At 42.2% G+C, this 27,962-nt stretch overlaps 1 protein-coding gene across 6 annotated transcripts in view; it reads right to left on the bottom strand.

The window, feature by feature from the left end:
• Positions 1 to 27,475, bottom strand: part of BCKDHB (branched chain keto acid dehydrogenase E1 subunit beta) — a 331,336-nt gene extending 303,861 nt beyond the window's left edge. For 5 of the 6 annotated variants that reach the window (XM_086316301.1, XM_086316300.1, XM_086316302.1 and 2 more), the window contains exons 1-3: positions 27,257 to 27,475; positions 19,140 to 19,217; positions 16,443 to 16,511 (exon numbers count right to left, since the gene is read on the bottom strand). In XM_086316301.1, coding sequence (XP_086172427.1) covers positions 16,443 to 16,511; positions 19,140 to 19,217; positions 27,257 to 27,452 — 343 coding nt within the window. In that variant the 5' untranslated portion in view covers positions 27,453 to 27,475. Of the gene's footprint in view, positions 1 to 16,442; positions 16,512 to 19,139; positions 19,218 to 26,660; positions 26,815 to 27,256 lie in introns of those variants that run through there. The other variant, XM_086316303.1, reaches the window with a different exon arrangement.
• Between the last annotated feature and the right edge of the window lie 487 nt (positions 27,476 to 27,962).

The raw sequence follows: 27,962 nt of genomic DNA, 5'->3' as shown, positions 1-27,962 counted from the left end.
GATGAAGCTTTTAGTTTGGTCCAAACCAGATGGCCAGCTAAAATAAGCGATGGTACAGAGGACAATCCAATGTTTCAGAATTAAAGAAATCTATATTCTATACACTCTTACAGGATAATCACATCTCCTCAAAACGTTAGCCATCTAATCTGTTTCTGACCCCACTCTTCCATGAAAATTATTTTATTTTGTAGGTCACAAGTCATGGAGGGCCTCCTAACTGCATACCCAATGGAAACTTCATGGTCAATATTTCAATATTTACCCCCTGACAACTGCCCTCAATCCTTTACTTTCCATCTGCCTCCACCTGCAAAACATCATGCGTCCTCTTGGTCTGCCCAAATGATTCTTCACTCACCCCTTCCTGGCTCCACCTTTCCTCCACTGCCACAGGTCAGACGTTCATTACCTCTCAGGCAGACTCCGTGGTTCTCAAACTACAGTTCCTGGACCACCAGCAGCAGCATCTGCAGACTTGCTGGAAGTAAAAAATGCTTGGGCCCCATGTAAGACCTACTCAATCAGAAACTCTGGGGGTAGCATCAGTAATCTGTGATGGAGCAAGCCTTCCAGGTGACTCTGATGTGCACTAAAACTTAAGAACCTCTGTAATCAGCAATCATCCTGCTCTTGCTCTTCCCACCTTTATGCCTCAGTGTCCCCAAGCCTGTGGCCAGCATTAGATCCTAAACAATCAATTTAACTATGTCATCCACATTTTTTACAACAGGATTCAAAATATGTCAACACTTTTTAAATAAAAAAGACATCAAACGTTAACTTAAATTTGCATTCTAATGTTACTTGAATTTGTACAGACAGAAGTTTTATAAAACTAGCAATATCCCTATTTTTTAAGCATAGATAATTTCTTACACAGAGAACATTAAACCAATACATTCAACAACATTAATTTGAAATCAAATTTTTCTGAAACTGTGCTGCTCAGTTAGTTGGTCACTCATGTCTGACTCTTTGCAACCCCATGGACTGTAGCCCGCCAGGCTCCTTTGCCCATGGGATTCTCAGGCAAGAATACTGGAATGAGTTGCCATTCATGTTGTCTCCAGTCCCACTGTCCCCATCCTTATGAATTTAGCCCCTTACAAAAGAAGATCACTTGACATATTAGTGGGAATTAAGAAGGGAATGAATGTCGATATCTATATCCCGCTCTTTTTCCAGAAGACTCAGCTGCCATTTTCCACCAAAATTCTCAGCACACAATTTCATTCACCCTCTGTCATGTACATTTTGGACTAAAAGGAAAGTTTCGAGGCATGTCTTCCATCATTTCATATTGTTATTTCATTCTTACACTGTTATTTTACTCACTATGGAGGCGATGCTTTGGCAGACCAAGTTTACTGGATGTCCTAAAAGGCAGAGACTACATGTTGAAAATTTTTAGTACCTTTTGGAACAGGAGTTCTCAAACTTGGCTGCACATTTGAATCACCTGGGGACCTGTGAAAACTCCCAACACCCTGGCCACACCCCAGACCACTGACTCACAATCTCTGGGGTGAAACAGAAGTATCAGAATTGCAACCTACGGGCGCCGTTGAGCATCAGTGCTGGGTAGTGAATGGTATGGTCACCTGGAGACCTATGTCTGATACTTATCCCACATAAGCACCATGCCACTGAAAGGCATCGACCCTCCTAAGATGCATCTCCAACAAGCTTACGGACCTAGTGCATTGGTCTCTGTACCCAGGAAAATAACCTGAGTAATCCAAGGAAATCTGAAAGAAGTGCCTCAGCCTAAGACAAAGTTTGAGGATGTGTTTTCTACCTGTCAGATGACACATTAATATTAACCATCTATTTCCTGTGCCCATTAGTCAATGTGGCAATGATAATAGTCAGTGCCAGTCTTTCTCCATTAAGTGTAATTCAGCCAGTCTCTGCCTTCATTATCCATTACTTGGCCTAACAAGGCTATCACATGCTTGAACTTACCTGGGGCTATTTTGAGTGGCAATCTTTCAGTTCTGCAGAAATTATAAAACTGACCTAAACAAAGAAACTGCTGGAGTTGCCAGGCAGCAGAGGCCCCAGAATATCTACACGGGAGGAACACAGAAGAAGCATTCTAATTAGAGACTAAAGGCAGGTGGCTTGTCTTGATCTTACACTCCCATAGCTAGCACATCATTTTTACTTAGATTCTATGTAGGCAGGAGATAATTTGGAGGAAGTGATGAAGATCAAAGTCGCCTTGAGCACCCCTGAGACCCCCATGCTAGCAAAGTCAGGGACCAGAGATCCATGTCACTGAAACCATCAACAGAGGCCTCTTCATTTCCTTCCTTTGGCTGTTCTCCAGAGGCTGGACACTGGTCCACTTACAGCTGTGCACACAGAGGGGGCGAGAAGGGGACAGGCAAGGCAAGACAGTGACCAACTGCTGAAGCCTCCACCAGAGAGACTCCCCCAGAGGAAAAGAGAAACCACATCAAAGCCTAACAACTGGGCCTGAGCCCTTAGCACTCCTGCTGAAAGTAAGGACGAAAGGGTCTTGCAGTTGAACTGAGACCCCATGAGAATCCACAAAGAGACACAGATCAAACCAGAAGGGGACTTGCAGCAAGGAAATACTAGTATGTTAAAACCCTCTCCCACTGAAAGCCATCTACAGCTTATCTTAAGTACCATGTCTGTTCTCTGATCCTATAAATCTGGACCACAGAGACTTTTCTGAGACAATGGGAAGTGGATAGACATAGTTGACAACAGTAGCACTCCATGGCCACCAGGAAGTATAAACTGTGAAAGATTTCTCATTCACTTGGCTACTGCTCCCTTAGTAAAAATGAATCACCTAAGGAAGGCTGAGCACTGAAGAATTGATACTTTTGAACTGTGGTGTTGGAGAAGACTCTTGAGAGTCCCCTGGACTGCAAGGAGATCAAACCAGTCAATCCTAAAGAAAGTCAATCCTGAATATTCATTGGAAGGACTGATGTTGAAGCTCCAATACTTTGGTCACCTGATGTGAAGAGCCGACTCATGGGAAAAGACCCTGATGCTGGGAGGGATTGGGGGCAGGAGGAGAAGGGGATGACAGAGGATGAGATGGCTGGATGGCATCACCAACTCGATGGACACCAGTCTGAGCAAACTTCGGGGGATAATGAAGGACAGGGAAGCCTGGTGTGTCCATGGGGTCATAAAGAGTCAGACACGACTTAGTGACCAAACAATAATACAGGATCGCCCAGCCTGGAAACACTGGGAACAAATTTTACCGAAATTTCACTTAACTGAAATCCTTAAGTGTTAGTGGGAGCTAAAGCTGAGTAGTGAGCTGCCTTCTGCCTGCTGGTGCGCTGGGACGGCCCAGGGGGATGGTATGGGGAGGGGGGAGGGAGGAGGGTTCAGGATGGGGAGCACGTGTATACCTGAAATTAAAAAAAAATAAATAAAATAAAAAATAAAAAAATAAAAAATAAAAAAATAAAAGAACATGGCCAGTGCAATAATTGCATGCCACCACATCCAACTTTTCTCTTTTTGTATAAAGGTTAAACACTGTAAGCGGAGTCATAGCCTTGAGATACATATGTACACACATATATACACAGAATAATCAAAAACTAGAAGGTCCCTGGGCAGAAACTCAGTAGAACATTTAACAATGGAAAAGGTACCTTCTTTGGGCAAATGACTAAGTTGCCCTATTGGACTCAGGAATTTGTTCAGAAGGCCATGGAACTTTTCCCTTTAGTTTATTGGTGTTTAATTTAGATTTGAGTAGATAGTATGGGTTTATGCCATTTCACATGTTCCTCTCTCCTTCTGATGAATGAAACAACATCTTCCTAAAGTCATATAAGGAGAAGGCAATGGCACCCGACTCCAGTACTCTTGCCTGGAAAATCCCATGGATGGAGGAGCCTGGTAGGCTTCAGTCCATGGGGTCACTAAGAGTCGGACACGACTGAGCGACTTCACTTTCACTTTTCACTTTCATGTATTGGAGAAAGAAATGGCAACCCACTCCAGTGTTCTTGCCTGGAGAATCCCAGGGACGGGGGAGCCTGGTGGGCTGCCCATCTATGGGGTCGCACAGAGTCGGACACGACTGAAGCGACTTAGCAGCAGCAGCAGCAGCAGCAAAGTTATATAACGGTTTTCTTCTTGAGTTTTGAGGAACCTTTCCATTTTCAAAGAACAAAGTGATCAAGTTCAGCACCTATAGGGTCTTGATTAATCTAGCACACAGTACTGTTTGTGTGTGTTCCCTTTTGGCTGAGAAATTAGCTTCTTTGTTTCTGCTGCACTCCAAGCCGGCAGTGACGGGAAGAGAAAAAAGAGGAGGGTGAAAAGGAGCAGCCTGCCCAGAAACAGAGATGAGGAGAAATCCCTTATTACCAACAGTGCTTAAGTGTCCAGAAGCCAAAACTACAGGAAAAGAACCTTTTGGCTAATTTTAAGATTCCCCAATGCCACCACTTCTGGCTGGTAACCAGAGGCCCTTGGAGGGGAGAGGGCTGGCAGGATGCCCCTGGAGAAGGTCAGGCATTTCACTGCTGAAGCTGCCTTTGGGTACAGCTGCTCAGTCAGAAACCAAAAACTTTTTGTCCAACAGGTTTCCCAAGTGATTCCTTAGCACATGACACTCACCAACCTTTACCTAACTGATCCCTCATCCTATTTGCCAATCAAAGCCATGGAGACACACACTAGGAACAGAAAACAAAGCACTGGGCTCCCATCATCTCTGACTTGCCATAGAAGGTCTCACTCTATAAGGATCTTGTAGATGACATAAATATTTGTTCTCCATGCAGGGCTGCTTTTACTGGCTACTCCCAACTTGACTAGAAAGTTGGCATTTAATTGTTCCATGACTTTGTAACTGCATGGGAGGTGCTGCTGCTGCTGCTAAGTCCCTTCAGTTGTATCCGACTCTGTGCGACCCCACAGACAGCAGCCTACCAGGCTCCCCCGTCCCTGGGATTCTCCAGGCAAGAACACTGGAGTGGGTTGCCATTTTCTTCTCCAATGCATGAAAGTGAAAAGTGAAAGTGAAGTCACTCAGTCGTGTCAGACTCCTAGCGACCCCATGGACTGCAGCCTACCAGGCTCCTCCGTCCATGGGATTTTCCAGGCAAGAGTACTGGAGTGGGGTGCCATTGCCCTCTCCATGCAAGGTGCTAACCAGTGGAATTTCGATTTAGAATTGAAGCACAGACTGTCTAGCCATGTAACCACCTACACATTTAAATTCAAACCTTCTGAGACAGGTAAGTGACAACAAACAACTCCACATCACAGCGTGTCAAAGTTAAGCTGCCACGGCCACCGGGCACACTACTTTTAGAAGAAAGAGCGTTCTTAGAAGAAAGAAATGGGTTTGTGATCTGTTTCCTTAAGACGAATAAAAGAGGGTGGGAAAAGCCATGGATTCCCAGATACAGAGCAATCTGAACTGCCCATATAAAAATCATTACTGGTCCTCTTTCATTCCCTGGGAATGAAATGAATCTGGGATTCATATCTGGGATCTAAAATGAAGCCTTATAATTCAAAAATTAGACTTGAGTCAAATGAGCAGCAATTCTGAAACCATGAAAAATGAAGTTAAAAAAAACTGCTGGTTGTAATGTGTAAAAATTAGGAAGTAAGCTGTCCCAACTAAAACAATTAAAAATACCAAGCACATTCTAACCCAGGAAATATGACATGCTGAAGAAAGAAGTTTGTGTTTTCCCCTCTGTTCAAAGTACCAGCCTCGGGGCTTCTCTGGTGGCCCAGTGGTTAAGACTGCACGGTTCCAATGTGGGGGCCTTGGGTTCAATCCCTGGTCAGGAGACTAAGAGCCCACATGCCTCTCAGCATGCCCAAAAACTAAAAAAAAAAAAAAAAAAAAAAAGTACTAGTCTAGAAAAGAATTTTCATAAGACCTAGCACCAGATTTAGGAAGCTACGTAGTAACATTATCCCTGATAATAGATGGACAAATGAGATATATCATACTTGACAGTGAAAATATAAAACAAGACTTTTTACTCTCTTTTAATCTAAGTTGTCCTTGATATACTTTCATTTTTCAAAAATTTTAATGATGATGTTTAAAAAGATATATGAATCAAGTTTATCCTTTCTGACAATAATGACCGCTATTCCCATTTTTCCTGGTCTACTTTAGTCTAAGCCCATCTCCTAAGCCCCTGATGGTGCTCACATCTGATCATTTTAAAAGCCTGCCATTGTCAACAATGTTGAGAAAAACTGGCTTAAGGGCATTACACCTGATGCTGAAAATGTCAAAGAGAACACCTGCTGGCAGTTCTAACATTTATTGTTTAATCAACTAAGATAAAAAAAAAAAAACATTAAAGCACCAGCTGCCACCTCAGAACAGCTTAATGCATTAAAAAATTTGTCCACAAGAGTCACAAAAAATGTCATTAAAACTTTTTAATACCGACTACTGATGACTAGCTGCTTCTGATCCCATGAACAATCCAAACCCTTAAGCTTTGTTTATTAAAATTCCTTATCAATTCCCTATATTTCTCATGCTTTTCTGTATCAATGAGTTGCTCATTTATAAATAATTTATAAATAAAAACAAAAAACAATGTAGAACCAAGAGCTCAGAACTGCGTTCTGGCTCTGGTTCCCCCACTTGCCCTGGGCAACTTGGTAACAGCATCTAAGCTCTCAGAACTTCAGTCTCTGCGTAATGTGAAGAAGGGCCGGATCAAGGTTTCTCAACTCAGAGCTTTGCCATTTGGGGTCAAATCATTCTCTGTTTAGACGGTTGCCTTCTGCCCCAGGAGATGATTATCAGCATTCCCGACCCCTACCCGCTTCGTATAGTGGCAATCCCCAGATGCGACAACCAAAAATGTCTCTCTAGATGTGGCCAAATGCCCCCAGGAGGGCAAAGCCACCCTAGCTGAGAATTCCTAGATATATACTCAATTTCCCTCCAGTTCTAATACGCCATAGCCTTCCCTGGCAGCTTAGTGGTAAGCAATCTGCCTGGACAAGAGTCCAATCCCTGGGTCAGGACGATCCCTTGGAGAATGAAATGGCAACCCATTCCCAGTATTCTTGCCTGGGAAATCCCACGGACAGAGGAGCCTGGTGGGCTACCGTCCACGGGGCTGCAAAAGAACCAGACACGACTTAGCGACTGAGCACATACACACACTAATACCCTACAAAATAGATTAAATATCTAAATCTCTTAAATGTTATTTGTTAAGTCACTGGTCATCATGGTGACTGTGATGATACTCAGTTTGAGAAGTTGAAATACAGTGACTGTACCAATTCTAATATATTTTTCTTTAATAAAAATTTACAAAAAGACACTAAAGAAATATGTAAAGGAAACTAATACAAGTAAAGTATATGCTAATAATACATTCATCCCATTTTTGAGGATAACTCCTTCAACTGGATAAAAAGAAAGGCATTTTGACATGTTCTTTAACTAATTCGTCTACATGTGTGCTTTTAGTAAACAAAGGGGCCTTATAATAGCAGGAGCAATGTGAAGTGCCTGACTTCTAGGAAGGAAGAAAAGCACAACTACTAGCAATCCTTTTAAAATAGTTTTTTAAGCATATTAGAAAAAAAAAAAAGTTTACACCATCTTATGAATTCTTGTTTTTGCTCCAAATTCATGAAACAGTTAAGATACCTTACAATCTAAATCTGGTATTCAGTCTGTCCTGAAGTCTTAAATGTATATACTTCAACCGCAGAGATAAGTCAGGTAGTCCATATTCCCAAAGAATTGTCATTGGTTTACCAAATTATTTTTTTCCCCAGCAAAATTAGTTTTAACTGGCCAGAGGCCAAACCCCATCTCACAGACTCCGTTTCTTCAGTGGAATTTGACACGGGATCCAAGAGAATGGTCATCATTCGAGTAACCCTCTCTTTGCAGGAGCAACATATAATGTAAGCTCACTTTTTCCTGCTGCAGATGCTAATTTCCTATTTCAGGTACAAGTATGAGACATGTCAAAAGACTCTGCCTTCAGCCTCCACATTTAAAACTTATACTGGAAAGGGGACTCTTTAAGAGAAAATTAAGAAATACATAACTACTCTCTATTAAAGCAGATAATCAACAAGGTATTGTATAGCACAGGAAGCTTTATCCAATATTCTGTAATACTAACATGGGGACAGAATCTGAAAAATAATGAATATATGTGTATGTATAACTGAATCACTTTGCTGTACACCTGAAACTGATACAACATTGTAGATCAACAATACCCCAACAATATTAAAAAGAGAGAATTAAGTGCCCAAAGCAGACCACAGTTCTAAGATGGCATAATTATTATACTCATAAAACCTCTTAATGTAAAAGAAATTAAAGCCTAAAGCAAATGTGTTCCTCTTTCTAAAAAAGATAAAAGAATACCTAAACACATGCTCTCCTTTCACTTTACTGACAAGTATGCTGCAGCTCAAAGTCAATTTCCAAATACTGGCAGATGACAGAAGAAAACTCGCCTTCTCCCCATGCCTGTCCTAGTTTTCCTTCCCGAATTCAGTGTCTTAAAGCATCTGGTTATACAATTTCTCTGCAGTTTACATAAGAAAACAAGTGAGTGATTATATTCCTTTTCCCATGCTGCTACAAGCCACAGTCGAGGTGGACAGAAATGAATAGTCATGGAAAAACATCAAATCCCATGAAAAGGCAGATGGTTAGGCCTGTAAATGGATTTGGCAAGTCCTCTGCTGTTCCTTCTCTCACCTCCATGCATGCATGCTTGGTCACCCAGCTGTGTCTGACTCTGAGACTCCACAGAGTGGAGCTCACCAGGCTCCTCTGTCCATGGGATTTCCCAGGCAAGGATCCTGGGGTGGGTTGCCATCTCCTTCTCCAGGGGATCTTCCTGACCTAGGGATCGAACTGGCCATCAAGGAGTTATCTCACATAAAAAGGTAAACCCGCCGTGTGTTAATGAGGTTATGTTTTACTATGTTCAAGTGTTTCCAAGCACTCTTTTTCTGTTCTGTCAAAGAACCAGGAAGCAGAAATGCAGATTGGTGATGCTAAACTCGCACTCATCTGGGTTTCTGGGGTACAAAACAGCTCTCTCTTAGGATTTCCCTGGTGGTTGCAGGGTTAAGACTCTGCCCTTCCAATGCAAGGGGCACAGACTCAATCCTTGATAAGGGACATAAGATCCCACATGGCATACCAAAAAAAAATTTTTTTAAGTTCTATCTCCCTTAGTTTGTTTTAATAGCATTGCCCCTAATGAGCCAATTTCTTATTTGTAATATTAAGTAGTATTCAGCTTGACAATATTTATTATGTCAGTAACCCTCAATCCAAACTCTCTTCTGGTCGAATTTAAAACCCTCAATAGGGACGGTCTCATTTCAAAGTGTAGGCTGCCACCTACTGGCCGATCCCTTCTCAACACCCAGCTCTCCCCAGAAAGTAAATCAATTCCCCACAAGAGGTTTTCCTGCTGTCATTCAAAGCATTCAGTAACATCAACATAATCTTTGTAATTCTTTTCAATACAAAATCTTTAAACAACAATGATTTTCTGTATAGCACAGGGAACTATATTCAATATCTTGTAATAAACTATAATGGAAAAGAATCTTTAAAAATATATAGATTTGAATACATATAAATATGTATAACTGAACCACTTTGTTGTACACCTGAAACAAAATATTGTAAATCAATTATATTTCAATTAAAATTTTTTTAATTAAATAAATATGAAATCTTTTAACTTAAAAAAAAGAGACTACCAAGCCAAGAATGTTTCTGTATAGCTTTAAATTCCCAGCATATACTCAAAAGGGTAGAACAGTATTTTTAAAAGATGTGCTATTTCTTAAACATACAAAAAGTTCTGTTCGGATAGATTTCTCTTCCCCATTTCCTTTATTCTTCACTCCTGAAAACTGAAGTTCATTTCCTCTTAGAGTGATGGTGATTTAATTGTTCATATTGATCTGGAATTATTCAAAATTCGAATTCATAGTCCTAAAGCTAGTGTAAAAATTCACAACATCCGCTTACAGTAAAGCTCAGAATTAAATAGCTGTTAATTAGCTCAACTCCTCATCATGTAAACATAAATCTGCCAGCGCCTTCTATGAGCAGTGGACTTTTTCAAGTGATAGCTAGTTTCTCCCTGGTTTAAGCTATTTTTAAGGAAAAATGGGACCAACTAAAATCATTAAAGGGAAATAAGGAAATCCCCTTTCTGAGGCAGCAGGCCCCTGTCTTGGTGAAAGAAGTGAAGGGTAACTACACTCAGCAACATTCACTCAATCAATACTGTCTGATAGTATTAGAATATATATTAGAAGCTGAGGATCCAAGATGACTTAAATGCCTACTGCCTTGGAGAAGTTGCCCGGTGTAGAAATCTCTTGGGAAGACAATTACAACATGTAATTTTGCAATATGCAAAAGATGTAAGCATCTGGACAGTGATAAAGCAGTGACTGGATTAGCTCGGAGAGTCAGGAAGAACCTTTTTCTCTCTTCTTGGCAACAGTAGTTTCAGGCGTACAGCCCAGCAATTCATATATTCATATATAATGTATATACATGAAGAATTTGAGAGTCTGAAGAAGAAAAAATATGTATACATTTTTCCTTCTTCAGATTCTCTTCCCTTATGTTAATAGGTAATTACAAAACATTGAGTATAGTTCCCTGTGCTATACTGTAGGTCCTTGTTGGTTATCTATTTTATATATAGGAGTGTGTATATGTTAATCCCAAACTCCTAACTTAGCCCTCTCCCATCCTTTTCCCTTTGGTAACTGTAAGTTTGTTTTCTATGACTGAGTCTCTTTCTGTTTTGGAAATGAGTTCATTTATATCTTTTTCTTTTTTTAGATTCCACATATAAGTGGTATCACGTGCTATTTATCTTTCTATCTGATTTATTTCACTTAGTATGATAATCTCTAGGTCCATTCATGTTGCTACAAATGGTATTATTCCCTTCTTTTTTATGGCGCACTTTCCATCATATGTATGCACTGAATCTTCCTTATCCACTCATCTGCTGATGGACATTTAGGTTGCTTCCACGTCTTGGCTACTGTAAACAGTGCTGCAATGAACACTGGGGTCTATGTGTCTTTTCAAATTATGGTATTCTCTGGATATATGCCCAGAAGTGGGATTGCAGGATCGTATGGCAACTTCATCTTTAGTTTGCTTGCTTTTTATTTCTTATTTTTGGCTGCACTGAGGGTTCATTGCTACACGCAGGCTTTCTCTAGTTGCGACAAGCAGGCGCTACTCTCTGCTTGCAATGCACAGCTTTTCACTGCAGTGACTTCTCTCGTTGCAGGACACAGGCTGCAGGGCGCAGGAGCTTCAGGAGTTATGGCACACAGGCTTTCTCTCTAGCTGTACCGTGAGCACAGGCTCTAGAGCACAGGCTCAGTAGCTGCGGCCCACAGGCTTGGCTGCCCCGTGGCATTTGGGATCTTAGTTCCCAGACCAGGAATCAAACCCATATCCCCTGCATTGGCAGGCAGATTCTTAACCACTGGATCACCGGGGAAATACCAGTGATCAAAGTAAAAAATACTTTTTAGTTGTTTAAGGAAACTTCATATCCTCCATAGTAACTGTACCAGTTTACATTCCCACCAGTAGTGTAGGCGGGTTCCATTTTCTCCCCACTCTCTCCAGCATTTATTATTCATAGGCGTTTTGATGTTGGCCATTTTAATGTGAGGTAAGTGATATCTCAGTGTAATTTTGATTTGCATTTCTCTAAGAATTACTGACATTGAGCATATTTTCATGTACCATTTGGCCGCTTGTATGTCTTCCTTGGAGAAATTTTTTTCTGTTGAAATCTTTTGCCCACTTTTTGATTAGGTTGTTTTGTTTTAGGAAGAGCCTTAAAAAGAAGACCTGTGAAGGTAAAAGAGGAGTTTCCCCAGGGAATTAAGTGGGGTGGGGAGGGGGGGATCCAAATTGCACGTGCAATGGAAGAGAGATGAAAAACACACAGGCTTAAGGGGAAATAATTCAGTTTTAATAAAGGAAATGAGGCCAGGTGAGTGGGAAGAGGGCAGATCTCAAAATCTCCTGCATATTCTGCCAAGAAATGCACATTTTAGGTTGATCACACTGACATCAAGGTTGGGACAGGAGGGAGGGTGATTACTAAGAGAAGCAAGGCCACTATCCAAGCAGAGACGATTCGGATCCAAAGTGAGCCTCCAGGGCGGTGAGGATGGAAAGGAGAGGCCGCGGTAAAGACAAACTGAAGATAAAATCAGAGGATCTGATGAACTTGGCGAATGAGGAAGAGGGAAGAGACTAGGACCTCCTCAGTTTTCCGGCTTAAGTAACCAAGTGGACGATGGTATATTTGCTAAGAAATGTAGGAGGAGGCGTGGATTTTCTGGGAGAACATAATAAATTCAGCTGAGCTTGCAAACATGAGCTTGGAAGTGCTGAGGCTGAAGTGACGGGAACACCCAGGTGAAGACTGCAGTGGGGTGAGGGGCAGTACACACAGAGGTGGCGCTCAGGCCCGAGGGCTGGACTGGAGATGGAAATTCGGAAGAAGCTTGGAAGTCGCCAAGCCTTCCTCACAGGAAGTAAAAAGCGGAACACGCTGTAAAATCAACAACTTTTCCTGGACCCGCTAGAGAAGCAAGGGCACAGAGCAAACGGCTATCCCCAAGAATGGAGAGCAGACCAGTGAATACGGGGACTCTCGACTGTGCAGAGCAGAGACCAGAAGCGGGGTGGGAAACCTGGGCTGTAGCTGAGGAACTGTTGGAGCTTCGTGAGGACAAGTCTGAGAGCTAAAAACTCAGAAGACCCAGTCATAGGGGGCCCCCCTACAATTTTGTGAAGTTTCCCTTCAGGAGCTCGATCAGGTTTCCATAGTAAATGTCAGAGAAAATCCCCTCTTGCCTCCAGCAGGCGAAGTAAACAAGGAACCATTCTGAACCACTCCCATTTCAAGTAAAACCTGCTAGTTAAGCACAGCCCAAACGCCTGTGTAGCATCAGAACCCAGCTGATCTCAAGGCAGGAAAAGACCCAACTCCCGCTCTCTCTAGCCACCCAGTTCTACCAGAGGTGGAGAGAAAAAGCTGAGAAACATTTGGGAAACTCATGGTCCAAGGGCACAGGCTCACTTAAAAGACAAACCAAATCAGAGGATTACAGAACACTGTCCCTTACCCCACGAACACCTTACCGCCTCATTCCTAAAGGCCTATTTACAGCAGTTCCTTTTACCCAATGCATCACGTCTGGCTAACAAGGGAAGAATGACAAGGCACACCAAAAGGCAAAAAGCACAGTTTGAAGAGACAGCACAGGCATCAGAACCAGATGTGGCAAGGATGCTGGAATTATCAGACTGGGGATTTAAAACAACTATGATTAATACGCTAGGCTTCCCTGGTGGCTCAGCAGTAAAGAATGCGTCTGCAATGCAGCAGATACAGGAGACGCCAGTTCAATCCCTGGGTCTGGAAAATCCCCTGGAGAAGGAAATGGCAACCCACTCCAGTATTCTTGCCTGGAGAATCCCATGGACAGAAAAACCTGGAGGGCCATAGTCCATAGGGTTGCAAAGAGTCACGACTGAGCGACTGAGCAGGCACGCACGCACACACACGTGATTAATATGCTAAGGTCTCTACTGGACAAAACAGACAGCAAGCAACAACAGATGGGCAATGTAAACAGAGTCAAAAATCCTAAGGAAAAAAAAAGTCTAATTCTACACTTTAAATATTAGTTAATATATATAAATATATTCAAATATGTCCTTGAAGTGTATATAATATCAAGATATGTATAGTGGTTTTCTCGAGTTTCTCTCTGCTGGTTTGGGCAATTTTTATTTTCTTCTTTATGCTTTTCTGCTGCTGCTGCTAAGTCACTTCAGTCGTGTCCGACTCTGTGTGACCCCATAGACGGCAGCCTACCAGGCTCCCCCGTCCCTGGGATTCTCCAGGCAAGAACACTGGAGTGGGTTGCCATTTCCTTCTCAAATGCATGAAAGTGGAAAGTGAAAGTGAAGTCGCTCAGTCGTGTCCGACTCTTAGCGACCCCGTGGACTGCAAGCCTACCAGGCTCCTCCGTCCATGGGATTTCCCAGGCAAGAGTACTGGAGTCGGGTGCCATTGCCTTCTCCATTATGCTTTTCTACATCTTGCAAATTTCCTATAATGCATATGCATTTAGAAAGCAAATGCATAAAGGTTTCTATTTTTTTTGTTTGTTTGTTTGGCTACACTGGGTCTTCTTTGCAGGGTGAGGGCTTCCTCTAGTTGCAGGACACAGGTTTCCCCTGGTACAGAGCATGGGCTCTTAGAGCCTGCAGGCTTCAGCGGTCGCAGTGCACAGGGCTTAGCTGCCCCACAGCATGTGGACTTTTAGTTTCCCAATCAGGAATGGAACCCACATCCCCTGATTGGGAGGCAAATTTCCAACCACTGAACCAGCAGGGAAGTCCCTTTGATTTCTTTTTGAAGATCTAAAGTCTCTAGCAGTCAGAATTAGCTGGGGCTAATTGAGATAGTTTGAGATGGCTGAGATGCAACCAGCAATCTCGACTCTATTAAAATAGACAGCGAAGAGAAAGCAGAGAGGGACAGGACCCAAACCAAACTGGTGTAAAGGGAAGGGGAAAGAACTACCTGAGAGCTCCTGACAAGTGGGATGGAACACTTGATTTCCTGGATTCAGCTAGGGTTTCCTGGATGCAAGTATAACATCAGAGGAAGAGGGGAACAAGAAGGAACAACTGGGAGGAAAAAAAAAATCTTAAAGCCCCTCACTCCTTTTTCCACCCACATGAGCTTTACAGGGCAGTGGTAAAGGCCAGAAGGAAGGCAAGTGTCAACTCCTACCCAAACTCAACTGCTTTGATTTCCAGATTAGATAAGACTGAGGAAACAGACGAAAGGTCAAAGCGCCTCCAAGGAAGGCAGCGCAACAGCAAGGTGTTGGAACACATGCCTTACAGAGCAAATCTGCTGTGAGGATGTTGGAATGGGCCAGTATGCCTCCTCTGATGGCTTTAACTCTGAGTTGAATGAAGTAAGCGATAGCAATGGGCAGAAATGGATCACGTGCCAGGCAGAAGATACTAACTGGCAGGGATGAAACGTGGAAGGATGCTGCGATGCTTAATAACAGGTGTCCAGCTGGCTAGGTGATATGGCCCGGCTGTCAGATACCAGTCTAGATACTCTGGGAAGATATTTTTAGACGTGATTAACATCTAAGTAAACCAGATTATCCTTCTTAATGTGGATGGGCTTCATCCAATCACTTGAAGGCCTTAAAGGGAAAGACTAAGGTTTCCCAAACCAGAAGAAATTTGTCCTGAGGACTGCTTGGTTTTCTAGTCGGCTGGCTTGCCCTACAGATTTCTGAGTTGTGAGCCCCACTATGGTGTGAGCCAATTCCTTAAAATATAGATCTCTGATTCTCGCTCTCTCAATATAGATCTATGTATTGTGCTAAGCCGCCTCAGTCCTGTCTGACTTTTTGTAACCCTATGGACCGTAACCGGTGACTCTTCTGTCCAAGGGATTCTCCAGGCAAAAATACTGGAATGGGTTGCCATTTCCTCCTCCAGGGCATCTTCCCAACCCAGGGATCGAGCCCGTGTCTCTCATGTCTCCTGCATTGGCAGGCGGGTTCTTTACCAGTAGCACCATCTGGGAAGTATATACAGGTATAAACATAGATACAGATGGGGCGTCCCCAGAGGCTCAGAGGCAAAAAAAAAAAAAATCCACCTGCATTGCAGAAGATACAGGAGATCTCTGAGTCCTGAAGGTCCCCTGGAGGAAGGCATGGAAACACACTCCAATATTCTTGCTCAGAAAATCCCATGGACAGAGGAGCCTGGCGAACTAAGGTCCATGGGGTCAGAAAGCTGGACATGACTGAAGCGACTGAGCACACTACAGCACATATAGATATAAAAATATATACATATACAGGTATATTTTATACACACACACACACCTACTCACACATAGGTATATCCTAATGGTTTGATTTCTCTGGAGAATCCTAATGCACATAATAAAAGATGAAATCTATTAGCAGTGACCAATAGGGCAGAACTTTGAATGGGACTGAAACTGGCAAAGGCAGGGCAGCAATAAGAGGTTGAAGATTCCCAGATGTATGAATGACACGACAAACAATACATTTAATGTAGAATACTTTGGAATCTATAATACACAGAATATGAACTAGACCAGAGGGAAGCTACAGTTAGAACACATTTAGTGAAACTTAGGCCAAAGGAGTCTGGAGGTGGCTGTGGAGACAAAAGGAATCTGATGATGCAATAAGGACATGGCAAACATTTTAACAGGCATACTTTGTACTGCCAAGATGTGTAAACTCTACAGGAATACTGTTCATATATAAGGATACTAACTTACCATACTTGTCTCGCAAGCCGACAGTACATCTAAAGACTCCACCAAAGGCAACGTCTTCACCAAATATTACTGAAAAATAATAAAGAACATGTTGTATCTAATCATTCCTAAATGAGTCTAACAATGAGTAATGTAAGTGTCTACATACGAAATTAGAAAACAGAAATGGATCCCGAGATCTAAAGCAAGGTTTGCCAATTTAGACCTTAGTGACACTTTGGACTGGATGATCCTTCTGTCATAGTGGCCTGTCCTGTGCATTGTAGGCACAGAGCAACACGCCTGGTCTCCGTGCAGTGGGTGGGCTGCTGACCGCACAGAGTGGTAACAGCCAACAGGGTCTCCAGACAGTGTGAAGTGCACGGGGAGGATCCTCCGTTGTGAAAGAAACACTAATCTGGAACCTCACCTTGTTTCACCCATGAAGGAAATGAGGTCAGAAAAGTAGTCAAGTAACTTAACAAGCCAGAAAGCAAGAGGCAGAACTGTGACTCACACTCTAGGCTTATATGTCACTTGGGCAGTGGCTTTTGAGGGGTGTTTCTATTGGCTTGGGCGGGGAGGGGGGGGAGGTTAATGATTCCCCCTCCCTTTTTTAAAGAATCCTGTGGATCATTTTTCAAGTCTTTAATTGAATTTGTTACAATATTGCTTCTGTTTTTATGTTTTTGGTTCTTTTGTTGCAAGGCATATGGGATCTTGGCTTTCCAATCTGGGATCTAACCCGCACCCCCTGCATTGAAAGGCGAAGTCTTAACCACTGGACCACCAGGGAAGTCCCCTGATTTTCTTTTTTTTTCTAATATACCATATACAATGAGAGTCAGCAATTTGAAGAAGCTGAAAGAACAGCATTTCAAGCGGAGAGAATAGTGACAAGTAGGAAAGTGGAGAAGGAAATGGCAACCCACTCCAATGTTCTTGCCTGGAGAATCCCGGGGACAGGGGAGCCTGGTGGGCTGCCCATCTATGGGGTCGCACAGAGTCGGACACGACTGAAGCGCCTTAGCAGCAGCAGGAAAGTGACATAGACTGAAGTATAATGGAATATAAAGAGCAAGGCAAAGAATCGTTCTGGTGAAAACTCAGGGGTGCTACGTAGGCAAGGCAAATTAAACTGAATAAGGGGATGTTCACAAAGCTGAATTCTAGTCCCATTAATGCACCTCACCAGCTTCAAAGACCTCAAGAAAATAACTCACCCTTATCTACATGACTATATCAGTCATTCTGTTTCAAAACAAAGCAAGTCCAGCTCTCACTTCTCCTAAAAACTAACCTGCTTTCCACTTGACCTTAAAAACTGAGATTCTCAAGGGGAAACCCAAGGTATACTAAATATACATATAAAGCCAAGTCAATCTAATTTAGAAAATGCACAGCAGCACAACTCTTTTTATATCAATAATTTAGTAAGATAAGGTACTCATAAAGTTAATTATTAATATTAAAGTTATTTTCCAAAAAAAATCTTACAAGTTGAATGATAATGTATCCCAAAGGAAAGCACAGAACTAAACTTTAATTTTATATCAATAAATAGATAGCTGAACAAAGTGGTATTTTCCACTTTTTCTATATGCTAGACAAACAACAGCACATATTTTAAAAGGTATTATGTTAATGTATTATCAGGACCACACATACCATGGAAAAAAATTAATTTAATAATGTCAGTGTCAGATATACATGAGAACTAATTCATAATAAGAGGATAAAAATGTGTTTAATATCATAATTTGATTATTTAGCCTTAAGCATTTGTTCAGGTCTTGTAAAAATTTCAAGGAAGCAACCTAGATGTCCATCGGCAGATGAATGGATAAGAAAGCTGTGGTACATAGACACAATGGAGTGTTACTCAGCCATTAAAAAGAATACATTTGAATCAGTTCTAATGAGGTGGATGACACTGGAGCCTATTACACAGAGTGAAGTAAGCCAGAAAGAAAAACACCAATACAGTATACTAACGCATATATATGGAATTTAGAAAGATGGTAACGATGACCCTGTATGCGAGACAGCAAAAGAGACACAGATGTATAGAATAGTCTTTTGGACTCTGTGCTGGGGGGGGGGGGGCGGTTGGGGGGGCAGGGAATGATTTGGGAGAATGGCATTAAAACATGTATAATATCATATAAGAAATGAACTGCCAGTCCAGGTTCGACGCAAGATACAGGAAGCTTGGGGCTGGTGCACTGGGATGACCCAGAGGGATGGTATGGGGAGGGAGGTGGGAGGGGGGTTCAGGATGGGGAACATGTGTACACCCGTGGCGGATGCATGTTGATGTATGGCAAAACCAATACAATATTGTAAAGTAAAAAAAATAATAACAATAATAAATTTTTTTTTAAATTTCAAGTAGATATAATGCTATCCATTGAGCTCCAGACAAACATTTACAGCAAATCTTCAATTCTGAATTAACACAACTACCATAGTCAAGCAGGGCTTCCCTGGTGGCTCAGCAGTAACAAATCTGCCTGCCAATGCAGAAGACGAGGGTTCGATCCCTGGGTCAGAAAGATCCCCTGGAGAAAGAAATGGCAACCCACGCCAGTATTCTTGACTGGGAAATCCCATGGACAGGGGAGTCAGGTGGGCTACAGTCCATAGGGTTGCAAAACAGTCAGACATGACTTACCAACTAAACAACAACAACCACAGTCAAGCACCAAGGAAGTTTACCTGCCGTAGGATCTTTGGCCAATGAGTTATCTAAGGCACTTGTTACTGCCTGGAAGAGATTCATTTTCTGAGTCTGCCCTGTGAAAATTTTAAAAAAAGAAAAAAGAAAAAATCATGTATTATTACATAAAAAATAATCAGTTTTTTAACAGTCAATTAAACTTTGATTAAAGCCAAGGTAGAAAGGAAAGCATGGAATATATTACACAAATTTACTGGATTATTTACCATGGTAAGGTCTCTGTGGAAGATATAAAAGCAATACAACTTTAAGATGCTTGTTAAGGAGCCAAAACTGAAACATATTAAACAATTTAAAAACAACTACTAAAAAAAAAAAAAGAAAGAAAGAATACAATAAAGTTGAACAAATATGTGTCCACATAAATAAAAGGTAAGCAAAGTCAGTATAGAGAAGCAAGCAGAGTGGGAGGGGTCTGGGAAGATGCCCTGGATGGGTTTTAGGAACATAGGTCATAACAAATACACATGACCAATGGCATGTGTTAAATGTGCCAATAAGAGCAAATAGCCATGGACCATAAACAATGAGAAAGGCTAAAAGAACTTCAGCGCCCAGAACTGTTTGGATAACTCTACAATCCCATGCCTTGGTCCTTCCTATTATCTTATTGCTCAAGTAGAATCTCTGTCAGCCAATCTCTATCCCCCTAAATGGGCTGTTAAGACGATTAAATGGAACAATAAATGCACAGAACAGTGAAGAGTGCATGACCAGTGAGCACTGAATAAATACTAGCTGACTTTTGTTAGACTCTGGACTGTGTCTCTGTGCTTCACGTTGACCTTGGCCATTATTCTGAATGGTATGAAGCTTTATTTGATAAAGTTCCAAATGTCAGAATTCAGAAATAATCATGATTTTAGAGCTTTGATTTAAGCCTCAGTGCTGCCCAGTGCCCATGGTCTTCCTAGAAATTTAGGGTCAAATCATCTGTGAAAACACAACTCAGAGCAAAAAAAAGTTCCTTTCTGCCCATGTCTTCTCTGATGCTCAAGCTCTGTCTTCGTAGCTCAGTTGATAAAGAATCTGCCTGCAATGAAGGAGACCCGGGTTCAATTCCTGGGTCAGGAAGATCCCCTGGAGAAGGAAATGGCAATCCACTCCAGTATTCTTGCCTGGAGAATCCCCATGGAAAGAGGAAGGAGCCTGGCAGGCTACAGTCCATGGGGTTGCAAGAGTTGGACATGACTTAGCAACTAAACCACCACTGTCTTCATGTCAGCGCCTGATCCATGCACCTTAATCCATAGCCATGCAGTTATCAAATTCCAATGCCTGCTGCTTATTCCCCAACCACTGGCCCACCTAAATTCTGTGAACTGCAGCTGCCTGTGTGTCCTCAAAGCCAAGGTCTAATTCCCAGGCTGGATCACAACAGCAACTGCTGTTGCCTTCAACCTGCAGCCATGAGACCCTGGTCACCTGTCCTTTTCCTGGAGACCTATCCCCAGAACAGCCTGGCTCCACAGCAGGCTCTGACTCAGGACACCTCCAATTTGCCATCTTCCATTGACACCCAGCCTTCTGATTCTCTGTCCAGCTCTGGACTCACACATCTCTCTGATCCCTTCCACACTGCTGAATGACAGTCTGTATGATCACCGACTCAATGCACACAGGTTTGAGCAACCTCCAAGAGACAGTGAAGGACAGGGAAGCCTGGTGTGCTGCAGTCCATGGGGTCACAAAGAGTCAGACACAACTCAGTGACTGAACAACAAATACTCAATCAGATCTGCCCCGCTGCCTTCTGAGCCCATAATAAAGCCTGTTTCTACTCATATTTCTGGTGTGGAGAATAGGAATTTATTCAAGAAATTGTTGTCATATCACCATCACACTCCATGTCCATAATTACCTCACAAGTTATTTTTCTTCAGGCTAAGAATAAATCATTTAATAGGTACTTTGCTTAAATCCTTTTCTCCATTCTAGAAAAATTCTTGGAAGATTTGACTGATGCTGGGTATCAGATGATGATGGTTTAGGGTAAACTGTTTTCTCAACCACCATGACATTCCCACTCCTTCTCCTCTTTCAAACATTTCCTAAAGTAAAATTTTTATCTATGAAAATCTATGAGGATTTTCACAGCTAAGACTCTAGGGAGAATGAAAATGCTTAAACAACTATGCTAGTATTTATTTCAAGTCTGCTGATCATTTGAATTAATACTGAATGCCCCTAAGATATCTCAGTGAACTGCAGCTTGGCAAGTCTCCAAGGGTGAATATGGACAGTATTGCTTGATAACCACAAAGAATTTGCTCATCTTATATGAAAATAATTTACAGGTAAGGGTATTTAAAGGTTATATTTCCATATGAACACATAATCTTTCACTCCTGAATACTTAGTTTTCTGAACAGAATCAGAATTTTGGGGTTTTAGATTAACTACTCTTCTACTGGATGGTTTTAAAAGCTTTAAATGACAATTTTTAATAGAGCAATATTTACTTTTGATTCTTTTTAAATATGCAGTATGATTTATGGATGAGTCAGGAAGAAATCACAAGTTATTCAGAGGTAATATCATTTAAATATTTATTTTCCTTAGAATTACTTATTTTCCTGGAGGTGACAGCAAAAACTATTGATAAAGTATGCCTAATCTTCCCTCCTGATAAGATAAGCATACACTGACCATATCTAATCAGAGCTGTGCCACTGGAAAGACTTTTAAAAAAAGAAAAGAAAAGGGTTTCTGAACACCACTACAAAATTATTAAATCCAGTTGTCAAATCACACAATTACCAGTATCATTAACTGGCTGCAAAATTTCAAAGCTGGACTGATGACTCTTCTTTCCTAAGATAAAAAGTTATAACAAAACAAACTTAAATATACACAGCAGTGCAATTTCCCAAGCCAAAGATGAAAGCTAAAGGGTATCCTCGTAAAACAGTGTTTTATGGTTAGATCAGAGCTGCTTCCTTTGTGGCTCAGCTGGTAAAGAATCTGCCTACAATGTGGGAGACCTCGGTTCGATTCCTGGGTTGGGAAGATCCCCTGGAGAAGGGAAAGGCTACCCACTCCAGTATTCTGGCCTGGAGAATTCCATGGACTGTATAGTCCACCGGGTCACAGAGTTGGATTCGACTGAGTGACTTTCACTCACTCACTCAGAGCTGCTTACTCAAAACTGTCTGAAATAGAACATCATGTAAAACAGGTGGATTCATTTTGATATTTGGCAAAAATAATACAATTATGTAAAGTTTAAAAATAAAATAAAATTTAAAAAAAATGAAAAACAGGTCATCTTCTGGCCAAGAGGCAAAAGAAAAGATGGTCAGTTTCACTAATTATTAGAGAAATGCACATCAAAATTACAATGAGATATTACCTCACACTGGTCAGAATGGCCATCATTAAAACATCTACAAATAAATGCTGGAGAGGGTGTGGAGAAAAGGAACCCCCCGCCCAACACTGATGGTGGGGATGTAACCCACACTAGAAAACAGTATCAAGTCCCTTAAAAAACTAAAATTAGAGCTACCATATGATCCTACAATCCCATTCCTTGGCATATATCCAAAGAAAACTCTAATTCGAAAATATACTTGTAATCCAGTGTTCACTGCAGCGCTATTTACAATAGCCAAGACCTGGAAGCAATCTAAATGTCCATCAACAGACAAATGGATAAAGAAGATACGGTACATATACACAATGGAATAGTACTCATCCATAAAAAAGGAATGAAATAATGCTGTTTTCAGAAACATGGATCAACCTAGAGATTATAATAATATAATACTAAGTGAATTAAGTCAGAGTTCAAAGCTCAGTTGTGTCCGACTCTTTGTAACCCCAAGAATTGTAGCCCGCCAGGCTCCTCTGTCCATGGGATTTTCCAGGCAAGAATACTGGAGTGGGTTGCCATTTCTTTCTATAGGGGATCTTCCTGACCCAGGGATCGAACCTGGTTCTCCCTCACTGCAGGAAGAATCTTTTACCACCTGAGCCACCAGGAAAGCCCAATTAAGTCAGGGGAAAAAAAAGACAAATATCATGTTATCAGTTATATGTGGAATCTAAAATATGCTACAAATGAACTTATTTACAAAATAGAAACAGACTCACAGACATAGAAAACAAAATTTATGGTTACCAAAGATGGAGGAGGCAATAAATCAGGAGTCTGAGATTAGCAGATCGAACTACTATATATAAAATAGACTGTATAGCACAGGGAACTATATTCAATATTCTGAATTAAACCATACCGGAAGGGAATAAAAAATATTTTAATTGTAAATAAAAAATAAGCCAGGTCATTATCATTGCTACAAAAATAAAGTGGCATGCTGGCAGGATGTAAGGGACATAATAGAACATAAACTCCAAGAGGGCAGGGGTTCTTAGTGCCTTTGATCATAGCAACGTGCTCAGACCTTACAACAGTATCTAACATGTAACAAGTGCTCAGTAAGTATCTGCTGAGTGAATGGCTGAGCAAATAAACCTATGAGGCTGTTTCTTAAAAATTAAAAAATACACAGAGCAAATTGTTCATCAACCACTTAAAAACAAAGGAATGGAGTAGGGAAAAAAATTCTACCAATGTCACACGTCAAAGACAATTCCGGGCAAAGGGGAGTGAGGGAAGGTGATGCTGCAGTACCAGTCTGATGAGCAGCACTCAGTTATTCTGAGCAACTATTCCCTTTGCAGCACGGAAGGGAGACAGAGACAATCCACAGAGCTAAAGCACCTGAGACCATGGTATGCCAGCTACTCCCTGTGTGACTCTGGGAAGGCTACTTTACTGACATTCAGCTTCCTTTGCTACAAAACATGGATAATACTATCTAATATGTAGGACGACTGTGAGAATTCAGTGAGATAACTACTACCAAATGTCCAATATTTATGGACCGTCTACTCTGCACTGGTTAACCTTCCCTCCCCCACTCAATAAGATAATCCCTGCAATTACTGGTGCCTGGCACCTCCATTTACTTTTCCAAACTTATTTCCTACCCCTTCCCATTCTCCTCCAAATAAACTCACTAATTCCTGTTCCTCATATAAACTTTATGCTTTCTAACCTCTTGTTATTTATATTGTTCCCAACACTAAAAGTTCTAAAACAGTAAGTCCCCTACATGTGAACCTTCAAGCTGTGAACTTTCAAAGATGTGAACAGATTATAACCCTATTACAGTACAGTACCATATAGTAGACTGAGTTAGCTGGGTACCTAGGCTAACTTGGTTGGACTTACCAACAAACAACTTCGCACATGCTCTCAGAACAGAATTCATTGGTACTTTGGGGACTTACTGTACTTGAAAGAACACCCTCATCCCCACAATACAAGGACTCTTCCTTCTACACTTGACCTTTGAGAGCTGCCTACCATCCCCTACTCAGAACATCCCAACCACAGTGGCTTTCTCGGGTCCTACAGCACAAACTCACCCCACCCCAGAGACTTCACCCTTGCTTGCCCTTGTTTCTTCCTGGAAAACAAACTTGCTCTCTGGTCCTTGCAGAAGTGATTCCTTTACCTTTCTTTACAGTACAGTTTAAATGTCACCTCCTCAGAGTCCACTGTGACCACCACTCTATTTAGGGAGGCCCTTTCATGTGTCAAAATAATCAAAAGAATAAACATTATTTGCAGCACAAATGAAAGTCAGAGAGATAACAATATATTAAGGCAGAGAGAGAATAAATATATTCATTAGTATCTTTACCACACAAAACATTAGTACAACATTTGTATAGGAGGCTTTGGAGTTAGACACATCTGGGTTCAAATTCTTGGTCTGCTACTTAGCAGACTTGGGCGAGCCACCAACATCTCTAAGCCTCAATTTTCTCATCTGTGAAATGAGCATAATGCTCTTTAACTCAACAGGGTTACTGGGAGGATTGTAGACTGATGTCTACACCGCCACCTGGAATACATAGCTGCTCAAAAATGGTAGGTAGCATTAGTACTGACAGAAAAAACAGCACCGTGTACAAACTTTTAAAGTACACAGAAACAAGGAACGTTCAATTCCCACAAGTGCAAAGAAATCTAGCAAATATATGGGGACATATTCAATAGAAATGAAATAAATGCATATCAAAACAAAGTGCAGTTAGCACAAAATACCCCATAGTGAGTGAGTGTGTGTGTGTGTGCACACGTGAGTGCACGAGCACACACAATTCTGACACCAATTCCAAAGCATGGAGTCCTAACCACTGGACCCCCAGGGAATTCCCAAAACATTTTTCTAAAGAAAGCTATAAAAAACAATATGGGGAAATGCTTCTGATTAAATAATGCGAATTGTATTTATATTAAAACTACAATTATGGGAAATTTTTATCCCATTCATTTTAGTGTGCTCACTCAGTTGTATTCAACTCTTTATGACTCTATGGACTGTAGCCCACTAGGCTCCTGTGTCCATGGGATTATCCTGGCAAGTATACTGGAGTGGGTTGCCATTTCCTCTTCCAGGGGATCTTCCAAACCCAGGAATCCAACCCATGTCTCCTGCACTGGCAGGCAGATTCTCTACCACTGAGCCATCTGGAAAGCCCCATTTTATCAGTGGAATTCTTTAATTCCACTAAATTGGAATGAAATCCCTAAAAGATACATCCAGAAATATTAGCAATATTTACAGTAGTGGGTGTTGAGATTATCTTTTTTGTTTTTTCTATTATTCAAATTATCTGTAATATTCTTTTGTTATTTTTATAATAAGAACAAGCATTTTATTATCATTTTACTCAAGCTTTAGTAATTTCATAATTATGGAAGAAGGTTAAGAAGACCTGCGCTATTTCTCAAGTATTGGGCTAGTTTCTTTGAAGACAGAATTCAAGGTTCATATTGTTGGTGAGAAAAAATTGTGCTCACCTTTATGGTGTCTACTATTTCACAAAACCAGAATACCTCTTAGTAAATAGTTTCCACATGAATTTTAGCACATTGTTTAGAATGGAAGCTCTGGAATCTGAATAATTAGATTCCAAAGCTGTGTGCATGCTAAGTTGCTTGAGTGGTCTCCCACTCTGCGACACTATACCACTAACTTCTCTGTGTAATCCAGGACAAAGTATCTCAAGATCTCAGCTACCCAAATGAAAAACTGAGGGGGGAAAAAAAAGATTACCTACCTCTTAAGATTGTCCTAAGCATCAAATAAGAGAATGAATGTAAATTTCTCTGTCCAGGGCCTGCCTGTGGTTAGCGCTCAATAAATACTTATTTTTATTACTCACAAGTAAATACTGACACACTTGCCCAAAAGTCGGCTCTAGCATGTGAGAAGTGATTAGCCAGCCAAGGAAAAGTTAACTGTTTTCCTACTGTTCCCAATGTTGCGATGATAGGCACTGGATCTTTCGGAGGTTACAGAAAACTCAGCTACAACAGTCATGCAACTGCCATCAGGCCAGGTGTGAGAGGTGCTCGATTCTTTGCCGCAGTTGGAAGTACGCGATGTCTTCCTCCGCCCATTACCCACACCGCTTACCCTTCCTTGGCTAAGTGGCAGCCTTGCCCAGCACAAGCTCAGTGCTAGGCCCAGATAGAAAGGAAGATGGCTGTTTCGCATCTCTAGGAAGAAGCTGTTCTGTGACCTTGGGAAAACCAATTACTTTAGTTACTTTAGTCCCTCTGTTTTCTCTACTAAAGGAAACAAAAACACAAAAGGGAGGAGGGACTGCTTTTTTCTTTAAACATACCTCTCTGCCTGCAGTTTGTGGCACGTCCGTGGGCAAGCTGGGACAACTCTGGGGTGGGGCAGACTTGAAAAAGCAAGGATAAGAGAGCGGAGAAAAGGTGGCGTTCCCAAGCACGCCCCTGCACTCTCCGGCCCTAGCACACCCCGCGCGCCCTCTCACCCATCTCGAGTGAGATGCCTCTCGAAAGCACGAACATGGAACTAAGGAGGAAATCACAGACATACAGGTAGCGGACTCTCGAGAGCAGGGCAGGGACTCTGCTGCGATGCAAGGAGGTCAGCTTGCCGGCCCCCGCCGAGGACGGGCAGGGCGGCACCCTCAGTGACCTCGCATGGGCCTGCGAGACTGGGCTGCAGCGGAGCGGACAGGGCAGCCCCTCGCTCACCGTACTCCACGGGCTCCGGGTCAGGCTGGAAAGTGAAGTGAGCCACCTGCCGCCTCTGGGCCGCAGCCCCGTAGGCCGAGGCGGACTGCAGGAAGCCCCTCGACAGCCCCGCGCCACACAGCCGACGCCAGGGTCCGTCGGCCCCGGCTGCACGGAGCCGCAGCAGCCAGCCCGCGAACGCCGCCACAGCCGCCATCCCGGCTCACCACCCGGATTCGCAGGCTGCGGGGCCGCCAGCTGCCAGCCGGGAGGGCGGAGCGCCGAGGCGGCTTTTCCATTGGCTGGACCTAAGGAGCGGGCCTGCCACTCGGACCAATCAGAACCAGGAATTCGGGGGGTGGGTCGTGCTTCGAGACGACCCAGTCGCTTTGGACCGTGGTGCGCATGCGGAAAGGGGGCTGGGGCGGGTGCAAGCTGACAGGTGAGCTCCAATGAGATGGTTCCTAGAGGTGGAGTCCTGGTAGGGTCCGCAACGAGATCAGGGGTTCCGCACGCCTGTCCGCCAGTTCCCCACTCGGCATGGGTTCCTGCTTTTTCTAGTGTCATGTGCGCCGTGAGGTTCTGATGGCTTTTTCACCTTAAGATTTATGTTTTCTTTTGAACCCTTTCTTATCCTCTCCCATTCTTTACCTCTATTATTCTCCAAGAAATGGAAAGGGTTATGGATTGGTATTTGGTTATTAGTTTGGGGTTTCGACAACACTGC

This window comes from Bos grunniens, chromosome 9 (assembly GCF_055505025.1).
Source record: "Bos grunniens cultivar Pamir isolate PY7600 chromosome 9, Bosgru_T2T1.0, whole genome shotgun sequence".
NCBI lineage: Eukaryota > Metazoa > Chordata > Mammalia > Artiodactyla > Bovidae > Bos > Bos grunniens.
The sequence above is the reverse complement of the archived record's forward strand: the minus strand, read 5'-3'. Positions and strand labels throughout refer to the sequence as shown.